This window comes from Cynara cardunculus (assembly GCF_001531365.2).
Source record: "Cynara cardunculus var. scolymus isolate 2C chromosome LG 15, CcrdV1, whole genome shotgun sequence".
NCBI classification, from domain to species: domain Eukaryota; kingdom Viridiplantae; phylum Streptophyta; class Magnoliopsida; order Asterales; family Asteraceae; genus Cynara; species Cynara cardunculus.
The window spans coordinates 16,508,507-16,532,225 of NC_037542.1; the positions used below are offsets into that span (position 1 = coordinate 16,508,507).

Below are 23,719 nucleotides of genomic sequence, written 5' to 3' on the forward strand. Positions count from 1 at the left end.
TTAAGAGTTTTTAAGAGTTTTAGCCAAATGCATTATAATATAGTATAGATATGAAAATTTATTTATTTTTTTCTTTTAGAGGTCGTATACCAGATGCTTATTTGGGTAAACGTTTATCAAGTTATATTATCTTATCAGATGAATATGGTAAGAACAAAAAATCTTATCCAGTAAAAACGAGGCAAAGATTGAGAGTCTTATCCGGTAAGTGAGGACAATGACTTTTACCACGATCAACTCTTACCGGGTAAATTGTCGCATAGAAAACCGTTTTTGCTGACTAAAATCTTACCCGATAAGTAAATAATAGTATTGAATTATTTTAATTGATTTCTCTAAATTATATTCTTTTGATTTTCACCTTTATTTTTACCATTTTAATTTCCAAAATGGGAAGAGCAGTAAAGATTTCTTGAATAATTTCACTCCAAATTTTGGGTAAATCCCAGGAATGAATGAATGAATGATTTATGAGGAAGGGGTGAAAGTGAATATATATATATATATATATATATATATATATATATATATATATGAATTGACAACAAAACAAAACAAAAAGGATGAGCACCACCTCTGCCTCCATCTATCGTTTTTCTCTGCCCACATAAACCCGACTCTCGAACCAGCAAATCTTGAATCATTTATTTCGATAATTTACAGTCAAGTCCCAGCTGCCCTTTTCTCGGATCATTATAGTTGAGAGTCAAAATCCGAATCTTTTTGATACACTCACTTCATCCGCTTATAGTAGTCGCCAAATCCTCTGTTCTTCAGCAAAATACGACTCTTTCCTTTTGGTGTGCTTCTTTGGTGCTCATTCAAACTACTCAATAAAGGTTAGGTTTCTTCTCGTGGTATGGATTCCATATTATTGTGTTGTGATTTGAGTTTTTTACGATTTGGGTTTCTATGTTTCAATCAAGAAATCACAAAAATAACCAGAAAGATTGCTGGTTTTTTGTGGGTATATCTTAATAGGTTTGAATCACAATTTGGGTTTCTCCCAATTGGGTTTATTTTTCTTTTTCTTGAACGCAAAATCAACAAAAAGAGTGAGAAATTGGAGATTTTGTGTCTGTATGTGTTAGGAGAATTGACTTCTATCGTATTCAGCAATTGGGTGTTTTGAGTGGTGTCTGAGTTCTTGATTTGAATCTATCAAACAGAAAACTATAAAAGAAATTGCTGCTTTAGTGTGTGTGTGTTTGGACTTATTCTTTCAGCCCTTTTATTGTACTTAAATCTTTATAAATGTCAATGTTTTTGTATAAAGATTTGAACGCTATAGGAACGTTTGCTGCTTTATACAAGTCAGATTCATTCTGTCAGTGTTTAAAAACATGAAATCTGTGGTTTAGAGATTAAATGGAACAGTTGTAGCTTAAATCTTGAAATGATTTTGCACCAATTTCAAAATTGGGATTTGGGAACATGATTTGGTGGCTTGGAATTTGAATTGAATCAATTTGGGTTAAGATTTAAACTCGAGATGAGCTCGAGTTCAAGTTGATTCCTAGTCAACCTGAAACACAACGATTTCGATGGGCGTTGCCCCTTTGATTTGGTGTGTTAGATTGTGACTATGTTAATTTTAGAAGTTCATTGTCATGATTATAACATTCAAGAATCTATGAGTTGTGGCTTATTTGTTGTGCAAAGAACATTTTTGGTTGGTTTTCTAAGTCATGTAGGATAAAGTTGTCTGAATGGATTAATCTATTTGTATAAACGGGGAAGGTTTTTGTTTGGGAGAGATTTTTCCATAGATGGAAGGAGCATGTTTTTTAATTGGGGCGGAGTAGGTTTAGAAAGAACTTGGCTTTCTGCATAACGTACCCTGTAGAATCTTACTGAATGAGCCACTTTATATATATTTAAGCCACTACCAATGTACAACTAACCGAATAAGCTGTCAGTCCCATTAAACTGCTAACAAACAGGTCCTATGTGGTGCTAGTGTTTTGAGGGATTATTCTCTAGAATTTCTATTAAACTCTTTGCAGGAAAAGATGGTTGCTTTCGGGAAGAAGCTGAAGGACAGACAAATTGAAGAATGGAAAGGGTACGTTGCATTGTGCTTGAAAGATTTCTTGATTTGATCGGTATTGAAATAATTACATAAATGTATATGATTTGGTATAACATTGCAAATTTTCAGATATTATATCAATTACAAACTCATGAAGAAAAAGGTAAAGCAGTATGCTCGCCAGATTGAGGCCGGAGGGCTTGAACGCAGATATGTTCTCAAAGATTTCTCAAGAATGCTCGATAACCAGGTGAAAAAAACACATTAATTCAACCTTTTTTCCGTTCATAAAATGTGTTTTTTGAGCTTTTCGTCAAAGGGTATGTTCTGATACCGCTTATTATCAACTATGTGAATGCAGATCGAGAAGATCGTTCTTTTCTTATTGGAGCAACAAGGGCTGCTTGCAAGCAGGTTAGACGCACTCGGGAAAGAGCAAGATGCTCTTCAAGAGGAGCCGGATTTCTCAAGAATATCCGATTTACGAGAAGCCTATAGAGAAGTTGGAAGAGATCTATTGAAGCTTCTGTTTTTCGTTGAGGTTAATGCCATTGGACTGCGTAAGATTCTTAAGAAGTTTGACAAACGTTTTGGCTATAGATTCACCGATTACTATGTCAAAACTCGGGCTAATCATCCTTATTCCCAGCTTCAACAAGTCTTTAAGCATGTGGTAATACGCCCTTCTTTCTTCTTCTTCATTTTCGGGTTTTTATCTATGCCATATTTTGTCTTAACTAAGGAGCTATTTGGTTGGTTTTCCATTAAGTCATGTATGGATAAAGTTGTCTGTGTGGATTAATCTGTCTTGTATCAGACTGTATCGATTGGGAAATTTTTTGTTTGGGAGGGTTTTTCATGGATGGAAGGAGCGTGTTTTATAATTGGGAGGGGCAGTATTGGTAAAAAACTTGGCTTTCTGCATAATGCTCCCCTAGAAAGCTTACTGAATAAGTCACTTTTTGTATCATTAAGCCACTACCAAATAGTAGTTATGTATAACTGACCGAATAAGCTGCAAGTCACATTAAGCTGCTAACAGACAGGCCCTAACATCTAATGGAACTTGCAGGGTTTAGGGGCAGTGGTTGGAGCCATATCCCGTAATCTTGCTGAACTTCAAGATCGTCAAGGGAGCTACTTATCAATATACGATCAACCCGCTCTTCCTCTCCAGGTTTTTTCCCATTTACTTTCTGCAAATTAACTTAAAATCATGGCAGAAGTTATTGGTAGCCAGAACTTTGAGCTTATAAAGAGCTCACAAATCTACTTTTCAATCCATATGAGACGGGTTGTAGGGTTTTTGTGGTGCGGCGAAAACCACAAACCGCAAACCGCACCGCATATGCAGTTTAAGCATTTTCCCGAACCTAAACAGCACCGCATACACCTCAAACCGCAAAAAACCGCACCGGAAACGCGGTGTGGTGCGGTTTATTGGTTTGTATCTAACGCACTTTACGCCCACAATCCAATATTATAAAATCAACGATAACGTGACCACAGTCTAAGAAAAATATAAAATTTGAACATGTCCACTTTCCAAATATATATTACATAAATTAGAAATAGTCTAACAAATAAAAAATTAACTTCAAACTAAATCGTTGAGACTTGAAAGTAACTGAGGCAACAGGTAAAAGTCGCACATTAACACAAAATTGAAAAAAAAATGGTAAAAACGTGTCGTGAATGTTGATAAATGCCTAAAGAGCCTAATGGATTATTGGACTATAGTTTATTAATATTATTGATCAAAGTCCAAAACTTTTGACTTATTAATAGACCATCAAGAAACGATTTAAAATATTACACAAATTTAGCAATTATTATTATTATATACATATATGTGTGTGTTATAGAGAAAATAAAAAAAATATTGACATATAATTTACGGTGTGGTGCGGTTTGACAACAAAAACCGCAAACCGCACCGCATAGTGCGGTTTGGTAAAAATGCAAACCACAAACCGCACAAGAAGTACTAAACCGTGCTTTGCAGTGTGGATGGTTTATGTGGTTTCGGTTTAGATGAACACCCCTAACCCGTTGTTACCAGATGGATGAATGGGAATTGCTCATCTCGTCTACGATTAATATATCATTGTCCACTTATCTGATAAATGGTATTTGCAGGAACCTGTAATCGACACCATAAGAGCAGCAGTTGACCGATTAAGTTACTCAACGAATTTTCTCACGTTTTTGGGCCAACATGCTCTTATTATGCAAGAGGAGTTACCAATGCCTACGGAGGAACCCGTTGATGATCAAAGATACCATTTTATGTCACTACTGTTGAATCTAGCAAACACGTTTCTTTATATGGTGAATACTTATATCATCGTTCCAACTGCTGATGATTATTCTATGAGCCTTGGAGCTGCAGCAACGGTTTGTGGGATTGTGATTGGTGCAATGGCTGTTGCCCAGATATTTTCATCGGTTTATTTCAGTGCTTGGTCTAACAGATCGTATTTCAGACCCTTGATCTTTAGCAGCATTGTTCTTTTCATGGGCAACGTTATGTATGCAATGGCTTATGACTTTAACTCGATTGCAGTGCTTTTACTTGGCCGCTTATTTTGTGGGTAAGTTTTCCGTATTTTACTTGTTTCTGTCTCTATGCTGTTCTTCGTTATGGAAGGTGTTCATAAGATGATGAATAATCGTTTAAGAAACGTAGGATCCCAGAATTCTTTTAGAAATTTCAGTTAAAAAACACATGAAGATGTGTATATAATTTGGGTCGGGTTCAGAGGAAAACCGCAAAAAAATGAAAAACTGAAGAACACCCGGTAACATGTCCATACCATCTGGATGAATAGATACCAAAGTGTTCCTCAGGGTTTTTTTTTTGGGGTCTTCCCCTGAGCCTCCCTCTATAATTTTATGGTTTTTGCTTAAAGTGGAAACTAGTTACTTAAAATATAGGAACACATCTTGACTTTTATGTGGTCAACTCTACATTTTTAAGAATTCGAACTTGATCACATTTCGTTCCAAGTTTTCGCTGTCGTTTTTCTCTTTTGTACTAGCTGCTACAAATCTGAATGTGGGTATCGGCTGTTTGATTTCGCTATCATTCCAACTTGATTTTTCGTTAAATTGATTTTTTTTCCTGTTTGACCTCAAAAGTCAAACTATACTTAGTTGACAATCCTTGGTTTTTATTATGGACAGTTTGGGTTCGGCTAGGGCCGTGAACCGACGGTATATCAGCGATTGCGTGCCTCTAAAGATCCGAATGCAGGCTTCAGCCGGTTTTGTTAGCGCGAGTGCTCTCGGTATGGCTTGTGGACCTGCACTTGCTGGCTTGTTACAAGTCAAATTCAAGATTTACAAACTGACCATCAACCAAAACACATTGCCTGGCTGGGTTATGGCTTTTGCTTGGTTGGTTTACCTTATTTGGCTGTGGATCTCATTTCGAGAACCCGCTCATCCTACCGAGGAGACTCATGCACCCGAATCTGCTGCTGGTACGTCTTTTCACTACAACAAAAAAAAATAGATTTATAGGACACCAGTAGTTATAAGGTTAATGAGACTCACAACTTATTCAGTCAGCTACAAATACTGTTTGGTAGTGGCTTAATGATATAGCAAGTAGCTTATTTAATAAGCTTCTAGAGGGAGCTTTATATAAAAAGCCAAGTTTTTTTCTAAACCTGTCTCTCCTAGTTAAAAAACACCTCTTTTCATCTATGGAAAAACCTTCCCAAACAAAAACCATCCCAAGCTATATAGACAGAATAATCCACACATACATCTTTATTCATACAGGATTTAATGGAAAACCAACCAAAAGGCCCCTAAATGACCTAATGATTGCTTTATGGAACTTAAGTTTATAGGACTAAACAATTGTTCGTCTTATATAAATGCTTCATGCCTGTAAAGTTAAGACTATTTTGTGGATCTTTACTCCAGGTCCAGTCAATAATGATGTTCTTGAAAAGGGTATAACTCAACCGTTGCTCATAAGTTCGGAGGCACACCAAGATGACGAAGAAGATGATCCAGAATGTGATGCTAGCGAAGAAACTTCAGAAGACTCACGTGCACCTGTTAATTCTATTGGAGCAGCTTACAGATTACTCACGCCTTCTGTGAAGGTTTGCCGTCATTTATATATAGATATACAGGGTCAGGTTCAGGGGAAAACCACAAAAAATTGAAAAACTGAGCCTGGTAACCATTCATCTAAGACAGTATGTACATGTGCATACAAGTAATATAAAAGCAATTTGTCCGATATGTACATGTGCATTACATGCACACATGCATAGAAACCAAGAAACAACTTCAGTTACTTGTGTGCACATGTAGATATCGTAGAGATGAATGGTTACCATGATGTTCCTCAGTTTTTCATTTTTTGGAGGGTTTTACCCCTGACCCTCCCTCTCTCTCACTATATATACAATTAGACTTCTTTGGTGATAAATTTTGATCTTTGAGTGTTACCGATGTTTTTTCAGGTTCAACTGTTGATATATTTCATGTTAAAGTATGCGATGGAGATTTTGCTATCGGAATCTAGTGTCGTCACTACATACTACTTCCATTGGACTACCGGAAAAGTTGCCATCTTTCTTGCATGCCTTGGCTTGACCGTTCTTCCAGTAAATGTTGTCGTCGGAAGTTATATCAGTAACATGTTCGAGGACAGGTAAATCTTTTCGATATTTTTTTAAAGATTACATACATTAAAAGTTGAGAGTTGACCTATCACGAAAAAGTCGAGACAAGGAAGATTGTTGTGGTCTGGTCACATTCTTAGGGGACAGAAAACCCACTTTTTTCCAAACCTATCCCTCCTAATTAAAAAACGCCCTTCTTCCGTTTATGAAAAAACACTCCCAAAGAAAAACCTTCACAATCTATACAGACACATTAATTCACATAGACAACTTTATTCATACAAGACTTGATGGAAAACCAACAAAACAGCCCCTAAATTAGACTAGGGGTGGAGTAGTTTCCATATTTGGGTTATGCTTTTTCCTGTACCTGCTTTTAGTTTTTCAAAAAATTATTTTATCTGGTTTTCTCTCCGTCACACTTTTCACAAGTAGGGGGTAGAGGTCAAATCTTGCCAACATCTTATCCTCGCGAGATCCTACCTCTCGAATGGATATACTGCGTTTGTTTAGTTTGATTTATACATTTAAAGTTGAAACCATTATCGTGATGTTTGTTTCCTTTCAGGCAAATCTTACTCGTATCTGAGATCGTGGTCTGTCTCGGCATTCTCATGAGCTTTCACGTTGTCATTCCGTATTCTGTGCCACAATACGTTGTTTCGGGACTCATCATGTTTGTCTCCGCGGAAGTATTAGAAGGTACGTTTTGTTTTCTAATGTAGTCCACTCGTAGATAAGTCAACTAACTAATTAACACGAGATAAGACGTTTTGGTTCGTTTTCAGGGGTAAACTTGTCACTTCTGTCTCGGGTTATGTCATCGAGGCTCTCTCGTGGGACATTTAACGGTGGGCTATTATCAACGGAAGCCGGAACGATTGCTCGAGTGATTGCCGATGCCACGATAACGTTGGCCGGGTATTTGGGGGAGAGCAAATTGTTGAACGTGACGTTATTGCCATCGCTCATGATTTGCATAATGTCTATCGTGGCTACTTGTTTCACCTACAATTCTCTCTACTGATATATATATACACACATATATGTATGTATATGTAGATGATGGAGTATGTTGGTATGTACGATAGGCTAAACATTTATATTTATTGGTGTACATTCTTAAGGGATGTTACGTTTTAATTAATCATTATGCATTCTTTTATTATGATTTGGTATTTTGATTGTTGATGATTTTTGAGGATTTGGTCAAAAAGTTGATTACTGACAACTCTAACTGGTCTCACACGGGACCTGATTTCAAGGATGCCAATGTGAGGAGGCATTTTTTGGCTCGCTCAGCAGCTGAGGCTAACAGAATCTGGGATCGAACCCAGACCTGTCTTGTATTTGGACAAAGTCATCCTACCTCTTTGTCAACTGAGATACATGCCAGAGGCATTTTCGATATATAATCAGTGACTTGTATCCAATGGGTTCCCGAGAGATGATGATGATGGCGACTATTATTATTCTTATCTGCTAAACGGGAATCCAATGCACGCCTCACAGTTGAAATGGATTACTTTCCCTTGAGAGAATGGCGATGGAGACGGGTGGTATGTTATCCACCTATCAAATTGGAGTCTTTTTAGAATATCAGAATTCTAGACGTCTGCATGGTTCATCTGTCAACTTTCACCTTTTTTGTACGATATGAACCATTGCACACTTTTACTTCCCAAACTTAACCGGTTTTTTATATTTTCTTCCAACTCTTCCCCTGGTCTTGCTAGAGAACCAAAATAGTGTAAATTTTTGCCACTATAAGACCGATTTAGAGACTAATCTTTTCCCGTTAGATAAAAGTCACGTGTCTCAAAATTTCAAATCCCACCGATCACGTAGAGCATCATCATTAAACTCTTTCCCTAATCTTAGTTTATTTTCTCTCTCCTTAATAAATCAATAACACGAAACCGTTCATTTGACGAATACAAATCAGACTGAAAAATTTGAGAAAAATGATTTTTATCCCACTCAACAATTCCCTCACACGACTCATTTCATCCGGATTCACGTTGGAAATAAACTAAAATAAAAATATTCCAGACATTTTGCTGTAAAATTATGTGTGCAAGTATTTCTTAAGTTTTAAGTATTAGTATGATGTAAAAATGATGAAAGCTTTAGGTCAATTTTAAATGATGTAAACGCTTATCTCATTTTGAATCAATAATTGATTGTTTTTATAATGCTTACACCATGATCATATAATGACACATTTTTTCTTGCCTATATAAGAAAGTTTTCCCCCCTAATTTCTAATTGGAAAATATTTCTTCCATATATTCTCTCTTGTTATTGAAATCACATATGGTTTAGTTCATTCAAACAATCACACCTACATTCAACAACTTTGGTCTAAATACCAAATGGTCCCTCAACTTCAATTTCCATTAATTGACACAACTATTATCTGTACTTTACTTTCTGTTATTTATGAACAGAAGGTTTAATGTGTTACAACATTAAAGTTACTTGATATTGTACAATGATTTGTTATACTGTAAATAATATAACGGATTTGTATATCTTAAAGTGAAATATATAAGTATTTTGGTAACCGATGATCCCTTAAATTTAAGATTACAAATACTTAACTGTATACGCATAATTTTTAAAAATCTCTAAAATTTATAAAAAAATCAAAATTAAAATGCATAATATTTTATATTTTATATAGAAAATAGAAACATTAACTCCAAAACTGTACAACCAGAAAGTTGTTGACACATTAAATGCAACCAACAATAACACTTAGGTTCCTTGCTGTATAAACACCAAAAAGAACCTTCCACCAATTTTTGCATCTTAACCATCCACTTTTTTTGCTTCTTTAAAACTTTCCATTAATTAAAACAAAGTGACTTTTTAATTTTTTTTAATCTTATATATTTAATAAAAAAGACAATCCATTTTTTCACGTCTAAAAAAAAAATTTTACTTGTGAAAATAAGTTGAGCGGGTGTACAAGACCCCGTTTGGGGATTCATGGTTCCGTTATAAGGGAAACATGTTACGTTTTTGAAGAGTGACATCGTTTGTTTTGTTGGATGTCGCCGTATAGCTTTTGCAACTGAAGTTTTGGTGTAAGTCTTTGATGACAGAGTTAGTAAATGTTGCTCACTTTGTGTTAAAACCCCTGGTTCGAGTCCCACCAATATTAGATTTTTTAGCTTAAATTTTGGTGTTTTTAATATGTTTTAGAAAAAATTGTAGTTTGTGGGTATCTTTTCTATATGAGGATAAGGAACCAATCTATACTAATATTGTAAAATATTTCAACAAGTTTATATTTATAGCCAAATTGTCTTATCACCCTGTAAATCTACTAGGTCCGCCTCTACAACTGACCTCACACAAAAACTGCTCCTTAAAAATCACATGTAAGAAAATATTTCAGAGCTGACTAAACGGTTGAAACTAATAGAGAGAGTTTAATTCCGTTACAGAGGAAAATCCCACTTTCACTTGATGGTATAAATATTGAAATTTTGGATTTATGATTCTAAATCAAGTTATGGGGAAAAAAAATGAGAATTGAGGGTGTTAAATTTTTAATTTTAAACTCCAATATAAGTCTTGTATGGTGAAAATTTAAAACATGGATGTCTTTATTGAATAAAGAGTAGTTCAAACATAGAAGTTAAGATGAGAACTGTAAGAAGAGATTTAGATCTGATATATTTCATTAGTACTGATTTAATGTTTCTTTTCAATTTGAATTGATCCATGATGAAGATCTCTTCTTACCAAGTTTACCATAACTCTCATTCTCACTGGAAATCAACTAATTCTTTATTGTTTTATGAAAAATTGGCAAAAACCAAACACAAATATTGACTTGCATAGTACCATGCATTTCCATTTCAAATAAATGATTTAATTGCGATAATGTCATTCAACCACAATGTTTGATTTGACGTGAATCTTAAAAAGTGGTTTCAGGTGCTGTTTATTTTTTAAGATGTGTTGAAGTCTAAAGTTTTATTTTATTTCTGATTAATAAGAGGTGGTGCTGAATTATGAAATCTGAATCAATAAGACTGTTTGTTTTTATAAATTGAAAAATGTCTGAAGTCTGAAATCATAATCAATAGTTTGTTTTTGTAAAATCAGGTACAAACATTTTGCAAAATTCTCTTGACTTTCATAATATTTCCATTGTCGAAATTCATCTCAACAATTGCTTAACAGAGGGAACATATTAAGAATCTTTTGGATACCTTTCAGACTTCCAATGTTATTGGGAATGCCACCGGTGAGTTTGTTTACGGATAGATCGATACTTGTAATAAATGATAGATCATCAATAGAAGTATTTGTTTCACATTAATCTTCTAAGCTAACATATACGTGCAAAAATTAGAGAGAGAGAGAGAGAGAAGGTGGGGGCGTCCATTTCATATGGGTGATGAAAGGACGGTGATGTCCCTGGTGGAGAAAGAAACAATAGCCAAAGAGAATCAAAGAAAAGGGGAAATAAAAGGAATTAAAATATTAGTTTACCTCTTGTTTGTTCAGACCCTATTAAGTGGTAATTAAAAAACAAACAATCTAAATTACAAAAGGTCTGAACAAATCAGACATAAATGGTAATTAAAAGCTGAAAATGAAAAAACAAACAAAGCCATAGTTATTACCTAAATATGCCTACTAATTTAGATCTAAGTGTATGACCATATAAAATGTAGGAAAATTGATCCAAGTGACCATATTCTACAACTAAATTGATCTCATAATCATTTCTTTCCAAACTTTACCCAAAAGTCACTAGGTTTGCAATACCTAGTTGCGGACCCACTAAATGACAAAAAAATTTAGAGTTTTTGTAGGTCCGTAATTATTATGGATCCTGCCCAAAACTCATTTTTCATGAATCCTTAATGCCAGATCCATAAGTGTCATCCTTCATAGGAAAATGGTTTTTGGGCCTAATCCGTAATAGTTGCAGACTGATGGTTACGGATTTGGCCCAAAAACGTTGATTTTTTTTGTGGTTTAGTGGTTTGCGATTATTGTGAACCTAGTGACTTTTGGGTAAAGTCCGGAAAAAAAATGGTTAGAAGGTTAATTTGGTTGTGAAATATGATTATTTGAGTCAATTTTCGTAAAAAATACCTCCATATCGTTTTTGCTATAGGCTTAGGAGTTCATTTCATAGTATTATATAGTTGCATTTGCAACATGGTTTTAAATTTTTATTCATAAATCGACAATGGTAATGCAATCCTAATTAACTGTGTGGTATTAATAGTAATGAATGTCTATCTTGTATTTGAATTTATTTATTACTTGATTTTATGAAGTTCAAACATAAAGAATTAACAAGTTATATATATATATATATATATATATATATATATATTTAATAATAAATTATAAACTTAAATTATGTTTATTTAAACTTAAGTAGCCTTGGTTGAGTTAAATATCTCTCTCTCTCTCTCTCTCTCTCTCTCTCTCTCTTTCTCTCTCTCTCTCTCTCTCTCTCTCTAACACACACACATATGTAGAAAAGGGTTCAAACAAGAATACTCCAATTTTACAAAAAATGAGAGAACACTTCTCGACTTCCAAAATAATTAACATATAATAAAAATTAGAATAAAAGAAAATTAATTAATATATATCTATAATTTTCTTATATCCTGGATTTATCCTTATCTCTTGAATTTTGTTATTATCATCAGAGACTTTTATATTATGTTGTCGATAATGATGTGATGATACTGTGATAATTATATGATTTTGCTATGATAATAACGTGATAATTATTTGATAAGTCGAAGAATTTTTATGATGTGATAATCATCAAATAATTATATGATTTTTGTTGTGATAACAATGCGATAATGTCGTGATAATCGAAAACCAGCGATGATCATGTCTACATTCATCGCTATGTTGTTTATTATGTGATTTTGTTGTGATAATTATTTGATACCAATTAACATATTGTCTGTATGTGATTTTAAAGATAAAGATGTCACAAAAATTATAGATAAATACGAACTCACATGATTATCCTTAATTAATTAGTTTATTTTCTTTTAATTTTAATTATGAGTTAAATAATTTGATGGCCCATCAATGTTCTCACATTCTCGTAAAACAAGAATGTTCTCATCCAACCAAATGAAAACTCTTTAATGTGTAATAACATTGAGATCTAATGCGAACCAGTCATTTTGAGATAATTAAGGTTATTTTAATAAAGAGTAAATTAGTAATTTTGTTTTTGATAACAACCAAACAAATTAAATTTTGGTAACATTCTATTCCATTTCAATGTATTCAATTTCCGTATTTGTATCAATCATCCATTTGTTCTCTTCCTGTATCTTATTGATTTAGGCAAAACTAATACCTACCTCTTTCTCATCTATATAGTAGGCACTAGAGTGTGTATCACGTGTATACCATAGGTATTACAATGTGTACACTGTGCATCACAACATGTACATAGTATGTATCATTGAGTATATATAGAGAAAATGGTCTTAGTTAATGTATTACATGTATAAAGTGGAATGTTCACGCCAAAGGGGAGAGAATAAAGGAGATAGAAGATTTATAAATACCTAAAATGCCCTTTAATTCAAAACTTAAGTCAAACTTACCAAAGTTATTAATTTCTTAATTTACCATTTGATTCGTGGTTGAGATTGGATATACGACTATCACAAAGTAGTGAGAATATACGTACATACATATACATATATATATATATATATAGAGAGAGAGAGAGAGAGAGAGTTTGATTCAAATACTAACCAAGATTTTTGTGTTAACTTTGTTAACCAATCTTGGCCATTGATTCTTACAATAAAGGGTTGTGATTAATCATGATAAAAAATAATTTTGTAAATTTACAATTTCAAAAAAACATATGTGAACAAAGGGGAAAAAGTATTTAGATAATTTTTTTTTATGTAACTCCCATATCATTAATTAGGGGTTACAAAATCAAAAAATCTCATTATTTTTATTAATTTATTTTTGTTAATGTAAGAGCCATATGAACACACACACACACACACACACATATATATATATATATATGAACCATTATGTCAAATACGAACAAAAATTGACATATATATGAACTTGGACTGTATAACATTTATGAACAYRATATRAATATAATAAGAATAGTTGTTACACGAAAGTAAATAAATAAACACATTCAGAAGCAAACCAATGTTGAAATATACAGCTAGTGTACATATGAACACAATATGAACAATTTGTGAACAATAGTTTCTTCATTATGAACACATTCAGAAGCAAGTCAATGTTGAGATATGCAACTAGTGTACATATGAACACAATATGAACACTTGTGAACAATTCTTTAACAATTACTTATGAATTCGAATTCCGATTGTAGTCGTAGACGATTTTAACCTTTTCATTCTCATTGTTGTCGATCTGTTTTCCAATAGGTTTATCCATATTACTCGGACATATCGAAATCTTTACAATCGGAAATTCTTTAACAATTACAAAATCAATATCATTATGGATAGAATAAATCGAAATTATAAAACATGAACACGTATAAAAAAATATCAATATTATATAATCATCAATTATTGAAATTTTTAGATTTGTAACTTAATGATTTGGGAGTTACATAAATGACAAATTACTTAATTACCTTTGTCATTAATATATGAGTTATATGTGAACCTAAAGAAAGAGATGGAATATGATTGGTTGAGTTTGGTTAACAAAGTTAACACAAAAATCTTGGTTAGTATTTGAACCACCCCCTATATATATATATATATATATATATATATAGACTTGGGATCATGTGAGACCAAAAAAGGTTTTTCATGAGACCCGTAAGACCAATTCTCAACCATTGGATTAAATCTACAATCTAAACATTCATAATCACAAAATTGTCACGAGACTTTTCAATAATTACAAAATTGCTACCGTACAATTTTAAACCATTAGATCATTAGCTTATAAAGTTGATCAATGAACATAAATTGATTTTACGGGTCTCACGAAAAACTTTTGGTCTCACGTGAACCCAACCCTATATATATGTGTGTGTGTATATATATATATATATATATATATAGAGAGAGAGAGAGAGAGAGAGAGAGAGTGAGAGAGAGTTAAGCTCCGATGAGAAGAAAGTGAAGCATAAGAAGATGATCTCCACCTTTGATGCATATTAGAATGTGATACACCTAGATGCACGAGATCAATCCTTATATCAAGAGCTATTCATCGGTGAGTTTGAGATTAAAAATAATCAAGTGTTCAGATCTCTTCTTAAAAGAGAGAGGGGGGGGGGGAGACAAATATAATATAAACGACGAAAATGTTACAAATCGATTTCAACTGTATATCTAGTCTAATAAATAGTCGGTTCCATAAATATATATTTATTATTTTCTAATATAAAGCATTGATGATAATTAATGAACTATAATCATGTTTCATAAATATTCAAATCATAATAATTATTTTGTATGGTTTGTACAAAATTTGTATTTAATTTGTTCTCTCTATAATATATATATATATATATATATATAGAGAGGTTGGTTATTATACAACCCTTGACATTTGTGCAACCAATACAACTCAATCTCAACCGTCCATTTCATTTGATGAATATGTGATTTCATAGAAGTTTTGATTGTTTTCTAATATAAGGTATTAATCATAATTAATGAACTCTATTCATATTTCATAAATATTCAAATCATAATAAATGAACTCTCATCATTTCTATAAATATCTCAATTAATTGGGTTGCAAGAGTTGTATAAATACACAAGGTTGTAAAAGAAATATACCCTACATATATATATATATATATATATATGTGTGTGTATGTGTGTTTTATGTATTTAAAATCATAGAGATGTTATATTTATTTAGCACCGAATACATCACGTTCTTCATCTAAAAGAATAATTAATGTTCTCGTTTCCTAACTAATCTTTTTTTTTATAAATGTACTGTTTGTCCATTACTCATATTTTAAATAATATAATGATAAGAATTGAAGTTGTACTAAATATTTATAATTTTGTTTTACAAAAAGTAATTTTTTTTTTCATATATATATATATATATATATATTATGTACAGCTTCATTAATGTACCGTTAGAATTTTTTGTCTGACAAAAGATTTAATCATACATGAGTTACATACACCAACTCCCTCAATAACAACACTTATTAAAAGGAATTCACTTTTTAACTATTTTTGTACTGAATTTCTATTTTAGTCAATAATTTTAATTTTATGCAAAATTTGAATTTTTGTATAAATATTCAAAATAAAAAATAAAAAAAATCCTTACATACATGCATAAGGATTTCCTTTTTTTTTTTTTTTTTGGTTGTTGTTTTCCAAAAACCCATTTTTAATGCAAATACGTAGAGGAACAACGGGAGATTCGATCTCATAGAGTTCCATTCCCGTTCAGCCGTTTCCAGCTGTTGTTCCCCTCCCAAGGGCAGGTTCTTACGAGTTAAACTTGGAGATGGAAGTCTTCTTTCGTTTCTCGGAAAATTCTGGGAAGCATTTGCATAAAAACTGAATGTTTTTAGAAGAGACTTTGAAAAATGATTAAAAAGTGAATTTGGTTGATGAGATTGACTATTTTAGTCAAATTAACCATTCTTAACAGCCAATCACCTTTCTAGTTTCTACTATGCATATGATTCTGGTCCTTATGATATGCAGGTTTTAACGGAATTGGTCCATATATTTCATTTATTATGTGGATTATCTTAGTTGTATGCATTCTTTTCACCGATTTGATTTCAGATCCAAATGACCATACATGGACTCAGAGGTAAAATGGGGTTTTTTTTTCTCTCTCGATTTTACATTTTTTGCCAAAAACTATTACATTTATTTCAAGATACATGACGTGTAACCAAATGTAGGTCAAAGATCAATAGCGGCATTTCGACTAACAAGTAGCTACCATAGTGCATCAAACCTTGTCGATTTAGCTAGATTTGAAAGTGAAGTCTTTTTCTTATTACCTATACTACGATATTGTGCAATGAATACAACCACTCTGGACATCAAGATTTGTCAAATTTGCTAATAGTTTTTGTTTGATATGTTTTTTATATGCCAATATTGTGCATTAACAGAAATAATTATTGGTTCCAGTGAGAATAAGAGTTATATGAGAAGGTGAGAACAAAACTTTCATCTATATACATCCAACTACCTCTATTTATTATTTATTTTTAATTGTGACTGGAATTTTAACAAATTTATGCATTTGAAAGTTATTAAGGCTATGTTTGACAATCTAGCTGAAACAGTAGCTGGTGATTGATAAGTTAGCCGATTACTGATAAACTAGCTAATGAAAAATTATGTTTGACAAAAACTAACATATAAGCTGTAAAATGACCAAAACTGACATCTTGAAAAAATAGCCATATAAATATAATACATACAAGATGGTAAACAAAAATTAAATAATATTATATGTTAATAAAAAAAATTAAAATTAATTATTACATATATACTATAAATTTTGTATTTGTAAAAAAAATAGAAAAAAATCTACATTAATTTTAATTTTAAGTAACTATTAAATATATTATGAATAACAATAAAATTGGTCAATCTCACAAATCCTAATTAATTAAAAAATGATAATAAACATAACTTTAACTTTTTTATATAATTTAAATAAACAATTTTAGAATTGTTTTATTTACATTTTGATGTCGAGTAATTAGAAAATAATTGATTAGTTAATAACATTTATAAAAAATTAATAATTATAATTAATATCTATTGTATAGTTAAAGTTAATTAATATAATGTAAAAATAAAATTAAATAACAATTTTTAATTAATGTATTAATATTTATTAATAATTAATATTAATCAAAGTTATAATTGGAAAAAAATGTCAAAAAGCTTCTCATAAGCTAGTTCAATCTAGTTTATCATAATCTCAAACTCATATTCCAATTAACCATAAGGGTTGTGTCTGTTTGGTTTGAGTTCGACTCCAAAGGTCAAAAGTACTAGGAGGTCTCATGTTCCAATCCAAGGAGGAATAAAAATCCCCTTATGGCCACAAAGGTTCAAATGCGATGACTCCGGACTATCTGCAAAGCATGTGATCGCCTTGGGATTAATCGGTTCGTATAGCGAGTTGGATATCTAGGTTAATCAAAAAAAAAAAAACTCATATTCCAATCTAGTTTATCATGATATCAAGCTCATCAATGAATCACACTTAATACGATGATTGATCTTATACATCCTATCATAATGTGCATCCAGTTGTGCAGATCTCTTCTTATATTTCTCACCGAAACCCAATTATATATATATATAGGGTTGGGTTCACGTGAGACCAGCCTGTTTTCGTGAGACCACATTTTTTACACTTGAAATTTCACAGCAAAAACACTGTGAAGATGTAAAAAAGTCGAACATTTACAGCAAAAACACTGTAAATGTTACCTTCACAACATTTTGCTGTGAAGTTTCAAGTGTAAAAAGTTGGTCTAACGGATCTCACGAAAACATGTTGGTCTTACGTTTTATATGTGTGTGTATATATATTTATTAAATGCATTAAATATATATAAACACATTGAATGGGAGGGCTTAAAGAGTGAGACTAGATAGAACTAGTTATAAGCATAGTCACAGTTCTTGAATTTTGTTGAAACTTTCGGAGCTAACACCCACAGGTTTTGGAGTGTTTACGATTGCAAATTGATGTGGGCGAACAAGATGCAATTCTAAATTACAACAATTAACATCTCCGTCCTCGACATTCTTGCCCTTCTTCTCCATAAAAACCCTAATCCTCATTATCCTTTCTGCATGCTCTTAACACATACTTATCATTACAATCATACACGACGTTCGCCGGCGATGGTGCCATTTTCAGGGTGGTGGCGAATGGTGGCTGCTGTTCTCAATGCAGCACTGCTCTTTCATGGAGCTTCTTTTGCACAGACACCCACAGGTATACCTACAGCTTCCATTAATAACTCTTCTTTTTTTACTCACCTTCTACATCTTTATTACTACACATTTTAAAAAAAAATTTATTATCATAAGAGTATATTTAGACCGAAAGAATGGTAATTTGGAATTTAAAAACCACTTCATAAATGTCTACATTATTATTTTAAGGGTTTGTTTGTTTACCTCTTAATAGTTTCATTAAGAGACAGCCTCTGAATCGTTAAAAGATGAATTATGTTTGGCAAAACAAAAGTCTACCTCTTAATGGTTCGAAACCTTCTGAATGATTTTGTGTCATGGGTCTCTTTTAACCATTCAGCGCCCTAATTTTGTTGTAAATAATTATCAAATAATTATATTTCGTTTTGCACTATATCATGAGAGCTTCTTAACCATTCTGCAACAAACCATTCAATAACTGTCAAACACTCAAAATAAACGTATATTTTCTCATTTTACCTTTAATTATCGGATGATATTTTTTTCTTTCTATAATTAAAGGTAAAACTATATTTTTATTAATTAAAAAAATGTAATAATTACACATTCTGAAAACTATAGGATTGTTTTTCCATTGTGAACATTTATTTTGAGACAGAATGAATAATATACAAGTATTTAGCTATTTTAGTTAAATTAATCTGAATACGAGAATTGATTTATAGAACAGCTAAAAGTTTTAAACATCATCATAGAAAGACTTAGAAAACTCAAGTTTATAGGACAAAAAAATAAGTCGTCATATCTAAAATGTTGCAATACAAGTTTATATGACTTTTTTGAACATTTTAACAAGGTTTAAAAAAAAATATAAGTATAGTATTAACTAAATTATAAAACAGTTTTGATAAATGTCCTATAAACCCATATTTTTATTGGACAATTTTCAAATATTATTCTATAAAATAACTAACACAACATATTTATTTAAAAAAAATGTTATATTATTATAAAACAATTAAAATAGAAATGATAGACAAACAATAAAAGGCAATATTAATGTATGATTGTAGGGAGGTAAAAGTAGTAGAAATAAATAAATGGGTCCATTTTTTATTTATTTCCAACTGCCCACCATTTTATATTTAATGAAAACCTCCTAACCACTTTAATATACAAATGATGATGACTTCCTTTATTAATTGCATCGTTTCTAGATTTTCGATTATTATTTTTCCCTTTATTTAATGAATCATCAACAATAATTATATTAATTTAAGTTATATTATATAGACTTGGAATCATTTGACACCAATGATTTTTCGTGAGACTAATTTTCGATCTTTGGATTATATCTACAATCTGAATATTCATGATCATAAAATTGTCATCGTTCAACTTTAGACCATTAGATCATTAGCTTATAAAGTTGATCAATGAACATAACTTGATCTTACGGGTCTCACGAAAAACCTTTGATCTCACGTGAACCCAACCCTGTATGTGTGTGTATATATATATATATACACACACACATGAGGCTATTTAATGGAGAACTCATTAATTTGTGATAACCGTAATATCCAAATTTAATCATGGTAACTTTAACTTAAAATATTAATTAAATGCATTTTTGAGATTTTAAAAACCACATCTCTCCGGCGAACTTTACTCCGGCAAATCTTATTCCGACAAACTTTATGTGAACACAATATACACACTGTGATACCTAAAGAAATATCGTTAAAAGATATATATACAAACGATATTCAGTGTGATACCCGTTTATATACATACAAGATGCACATTGTGATATATTTGTAAAGCAACTAAAATAATAAAAATATACATTGTGATACCCTTTCTAACCATGACTTAAGATTCAAGTACATGAGCTGTCCCGTAATAAAACCAGTTGTTGCTGATACCTTCTTCTCTTTTCGTCTATTGTGGAAAATTCTCCACTGCTACCTCCCGTAGGAGTCTGGTATTGTAATACACTTTATAAAACAATGAAAATACATTGTGAAAATTTTATCGTTGTGATACACTTTGATCCACAAACATCTTTAAAAGACAATATATATGTATTAGGTAATTTAAATTAATCATATATTTGTTTAAAGAAATTAATTAGATCTTTTAATAAGTTGTTATAAATAAAATTACTAAACTATCCTTTTAATCTATTTTATGTAACTTCATATTGAAGCTATAAAATTGTGACAATTTTGCACCACATAAATAGAAAATGATATTTATGAGCGTCTTTAAATGTAAATGAATTGCAATAATTTGAATTAAATATTTAGATCGGTCTACTTCGGGATTGAGGCATTACTACTAGTATTAACATGTTTATCTGTATTTTAAATTAAAAAACTCCGTTCGTTAATTAAAAATTATAAGATACTACATCGGTTGCGAAGAGAAACAAAAGTTGTCTTCTAAAAAACTTGATACCTTATTTATTAGATGTGTTTTATAACCGTGAATCGAGGTGTAAATAGTAGGGCCCCACATGGGTTGCCTGGACTGGAGTTGAGTTTTTTCAGATTTTTTAATTCAGATTTGATGGTTTAATTATACAAAAAATTAAGTCTAATTTTACGACGTATTAATCGCTCGCACAGATCCAGGTTACAGTTTCATGCACCAAGCAACAACAGCTCCACCAGTTTCATACTACGATTACATCATCGTCGGCGGTGGCACCGCCGGCTGTCCGTTAGCCGCCACCCTCTCTCAGCAATCCTCCGTCCTCCTCCTCGAACGTGGCGGTTCCCCTTACGGAAACACCAACATCACCGACTTATCTGCCTTCGGCGCCGCCCTCTCCGACCTCTCTCCGACCTCCCCATCTCAACGATTTGTCTCCACCGACGGCGTCGTCAACGCCCGTGCCCGTGTGCTCGGTGGCGGAAGCTGTTTAAACGCCGGATTTTACTCACGTGCCGATGCCGCTTACGTTAAACTTTCCGGCTGGGATGCAGGATTGGTGAACGAGTCGTACCGGTGGGTGGAGAAGGTGGTGGCGTTTCAGCCACCATTGAAAAAGTGGCAGACCGCCGTGAGAGATGGATTGGTGGAGGCCGGAATCTTGCCGTATAATGGTTTCACTTATGATCATTTGTACGGGACGAAGGTTGGTGGAACGATTTTTGATAATGATGGGCATAGACATACGGCCGCCGATTTGCTCCGGTACGCGAAACCGAGTGGACTCACTGTGTTACTGCATGCACCGGTTCATAAAATATTATTCAACATCCAAGGTAATTGTTTAATAGTATATTATATTATTATGCTTATTTATTTTTTATTTTGGAGGATTATTTTTAAACTCTTTATTTAAAAAAAAAATGAAATGTCCTTTTTGGTAATTTCATTTTTACAGGAGGATCAAAGCCAAAAGCACATGGTGTGTTATTTGCAGATGCAAATGGGTTCAGTCACAGGGCATACTTAAAGAGAGGGTCTAGTAATGAAATTATAGTGTCTTCTGGGGCCCTAGGAAGCCCACAACTTCTAATGTTAAGTGGAATAGGCCCAATAAAACAACTTAAGGCCCATGACATAACAGTGGTTTTGGACCAGCCCATGGTGGGCGTGGGAATGTCCGATAACCCGATGAATGCTGTCTTCGTCCCCTCTCCTCAGCCCGTCGAGGTGTCTCTCATCCAAGTTGTTGGTATCACTCACAACGGAACCTATATCGAGTCTGCTTGTGGTGAAAACTTTGCCGGTGGAGCTCGAACTCAAGATTATGGAATGTTTTCTCCACAGGTAACCATTTTTTCTCAATTGGGCCTTAATGAGGCCTATATGCGTATTGGGCCTCCTGGCCCATAAAATGTTGGGTTCAAACGACAAAATGATTCAAATCGAGTCATTTACATCCAGTCAAGCTTCATATCCTTCTTATTGATTAAATATTCGTACGTATAATTTGTTATGGGATCATGGTTTAGGATTGATTATTTTTCAGATTGGACAACTTTCGACTGTGCCACCCAAACAAAGAACACAAGAAGCCATAGACAAGGCAGTGGAGGACATGAAAGCGCTCCCGCAAAGCGCTTTCGTTGGCGGGTTTATCCTAGAGAAGATCATGGGCCCAATCTCCACAGGCCATATTGAGCTTACATCGCGAAACCCAAATGACAACCCAACAGTCACATTCAATTATTTTAAAGACCCTAGAGATTTGCAACGATGTGTTGACGGAATCAAAATCATCGAGAAAGTAATTGAATCAAAGGCGTTTTCGTCGTTCCGATTTGATTCTCTCTCTATCGTAGCTCTTCTCAACATGACTGCCAGTTCACCCGTAAATTTATTGCCTAAACATGCCAATGCCTCAAGGTCTTTAGAACAGTTCTGTAGGGACACTGTGATGACTATATGGCACTACCATGGAGGGTGCCAGGTTGCTAGAGTAGTGAATCGCGATTATAAGGTTATTGGAGTAGACGCTCTTAGGGTCATCGATGGGTCAACTTTCCGTAATTCTCCGGGAACAAATCCTCAAGCCACCGTTATGATGTTAGGGAGGTAATAAACGATCACTCAACTAATATACCATGAAACATGTTATATAATGATCGGTGCTGAAAATTGTGTAACGGTTGTGAAACGTGCAGGTACATGGGGGTTAAGTTGTTGCGCGAGAGACTTGCAGCCAACGAAGCATAATGATATAAAAAATAATCTATCTCGAATTTTAAAATTTGAGTTGTGTGATTACCTGTTGCTTTTGAAGTGAATATTTTTTGTTTTGTTTTTTGGAGAAAATAATGTAAGAAATAATTATTTATTGCAATGTTTATCTAATAAATCGTGGTTTCGTTTCAAATATTTGAATTAGCGATCCAAATCTGACCGTTAAAACGTAGTCTAGATCTTAAGATCGTATTGTCACTTTCTGTCTCGTAAGACGTCATAAATGCAAGTGCTTGCTCGGGTGATCGTGTTGATTAGAATGCATTAAACTTGTTCCGGTCAATATTAGTTATATACCAAAACAATATGACAAATCTAATATATTTTATTCGAAAGTAGGTCCGAAAATAATAGGATATATTATC

The 23,719-nt window shown here is 32.8% G+C and overlaps 2 protein-coding genes across 5 annotated transcripts; both read left to right on the top strand.

Moving 5' to 3' along the window:
• Positions 1 to 596: 596 nt before the first annotated feature.
• On the top strand, positions 597 to 7,858 carry LOC112528212 (SPX domain-containing membrane protein At4g22990-like). Its single transcript, XM_025139181.1, has 11 exons — positions 597 to 839; positions 2,007 to 2,065; positions 2,162 to 2,282; positions 2,394 to 2,705; positions 3,105 to 3,209; positions 4,172 to 4,626; positions 5,219 to 5,517; positions 5,969 to 6,153; positions 6,520 to 6,710; positions 7,250 to 7,383; positions 7,470 to 7,858. Exons 2-11 carry the CDS (start codon positions 2,013 to 2,015, stop codon positions 7,706 to 7,708), a joined length of 2,094 nt encoding a protein of 697 aa, XP_024994949.1. The 5' UTR covers positions 597 to 839; positions 2,007 to 2,012; the 3' UTR covers positions 7,709 to 7,858.
• A 10,712-nt stretch (positions 7,859 to 18,570) lies between these two features.
• Positions 18,571 to 23,487, top strand: LOC112527764 (protein HOTHEAD-like). Of its 4 annotated transcripts, XM_025138554.1 has the most exons (5): positions 18,571 to 18,690; positions 21,266 to 21,907; positions 22,030 to 22,418; positions 22,621 to 23,186; positions 23,276 to 23,487. In XM_025138554.1, exons 1-5 carry the CDS (start codon positions 18,597 to 18,599, stop codon positions 23,325 to 23,327), a joined length of 1,743 nt encoding a protein of 580 aa, XP_024994322.1. In that variant the 5' UTR covers positions 18,571 to 18,596; the 3' UTR covers positions 23,328 to 23,487. The 4 variants fall into 4 exon arrangements, with proteins under 4 accessions (XP_024994322.1, XP_024994324.1, XP_024994323.1 ...); XM_025138556.1 differs by lacking the exon at positions 18,571 to 18,690 and having other exon boundaries at positions 21,280 to 21,907; positions 22,030 to 22,461; positions 22,697 to 23,186; XM_025138555.1 differs by lacking the exon at positions 18,571 to 18,690 and having other exon boundaries at positions 21,280 to 21,907; positions 22,030 to 22,455; positions 22,631 to 23,186.
• Positions 23,488 to 23,719: the final 232 nt, after the last annotated feature.

What these genes read in the sequence shown, in the direction of transcription:
- LOC112527764 (XM_025138554.1), top strand. Translation starts at nt 18,597, where the DNA reads ATGGTGCCATTTTCAGGGTGGTGGCGAATGGTGGCTGCTGTTCTCAAT. An exon ending in AATATTATTCAACATCCAAG is followed by an intron (nt 21,908 to 22,029) that starts GTAATTGTTTAA and finishes TCATTTTTACAG; the next exon opens with GAGGATCAAAGCCAAAAGCA. An exon ending in ACCGTTATGATGTTAGGGAG is followed by an intron (nt 23,187 to 23,275) that starts GTAATAAACGAT and finishes TGAAACGTGCAG; the next exon opens with GTACATGGGGGTTAAGTTGT.
- LOC112528212 (XM_025139181.1), top strand. Translation starts at nt 2,013, where the DNA reads ATGGTTGCTTTCGGGAAGAAGCTGAAGGACAGACAAATTGAAGAATGG. An exon ending in TGCACCCGAATCTGCTGCTG is followed by an intron (nt 5,518 to 5,968) that starts GTACGTCTTTTC and finishes TCTTTACTCCAG; the next exon opens with GTCCAGTCAATAATGATGTT. An exon ending in AGTAACATGTTCGAGGACAG is followed by an intron (nt 6,711 to 7,249) that starts GTAAATCTTTTC and finishes GTTTCCTTTCAG; the next exon opens with GCAAATCTTACTCGTATCTG.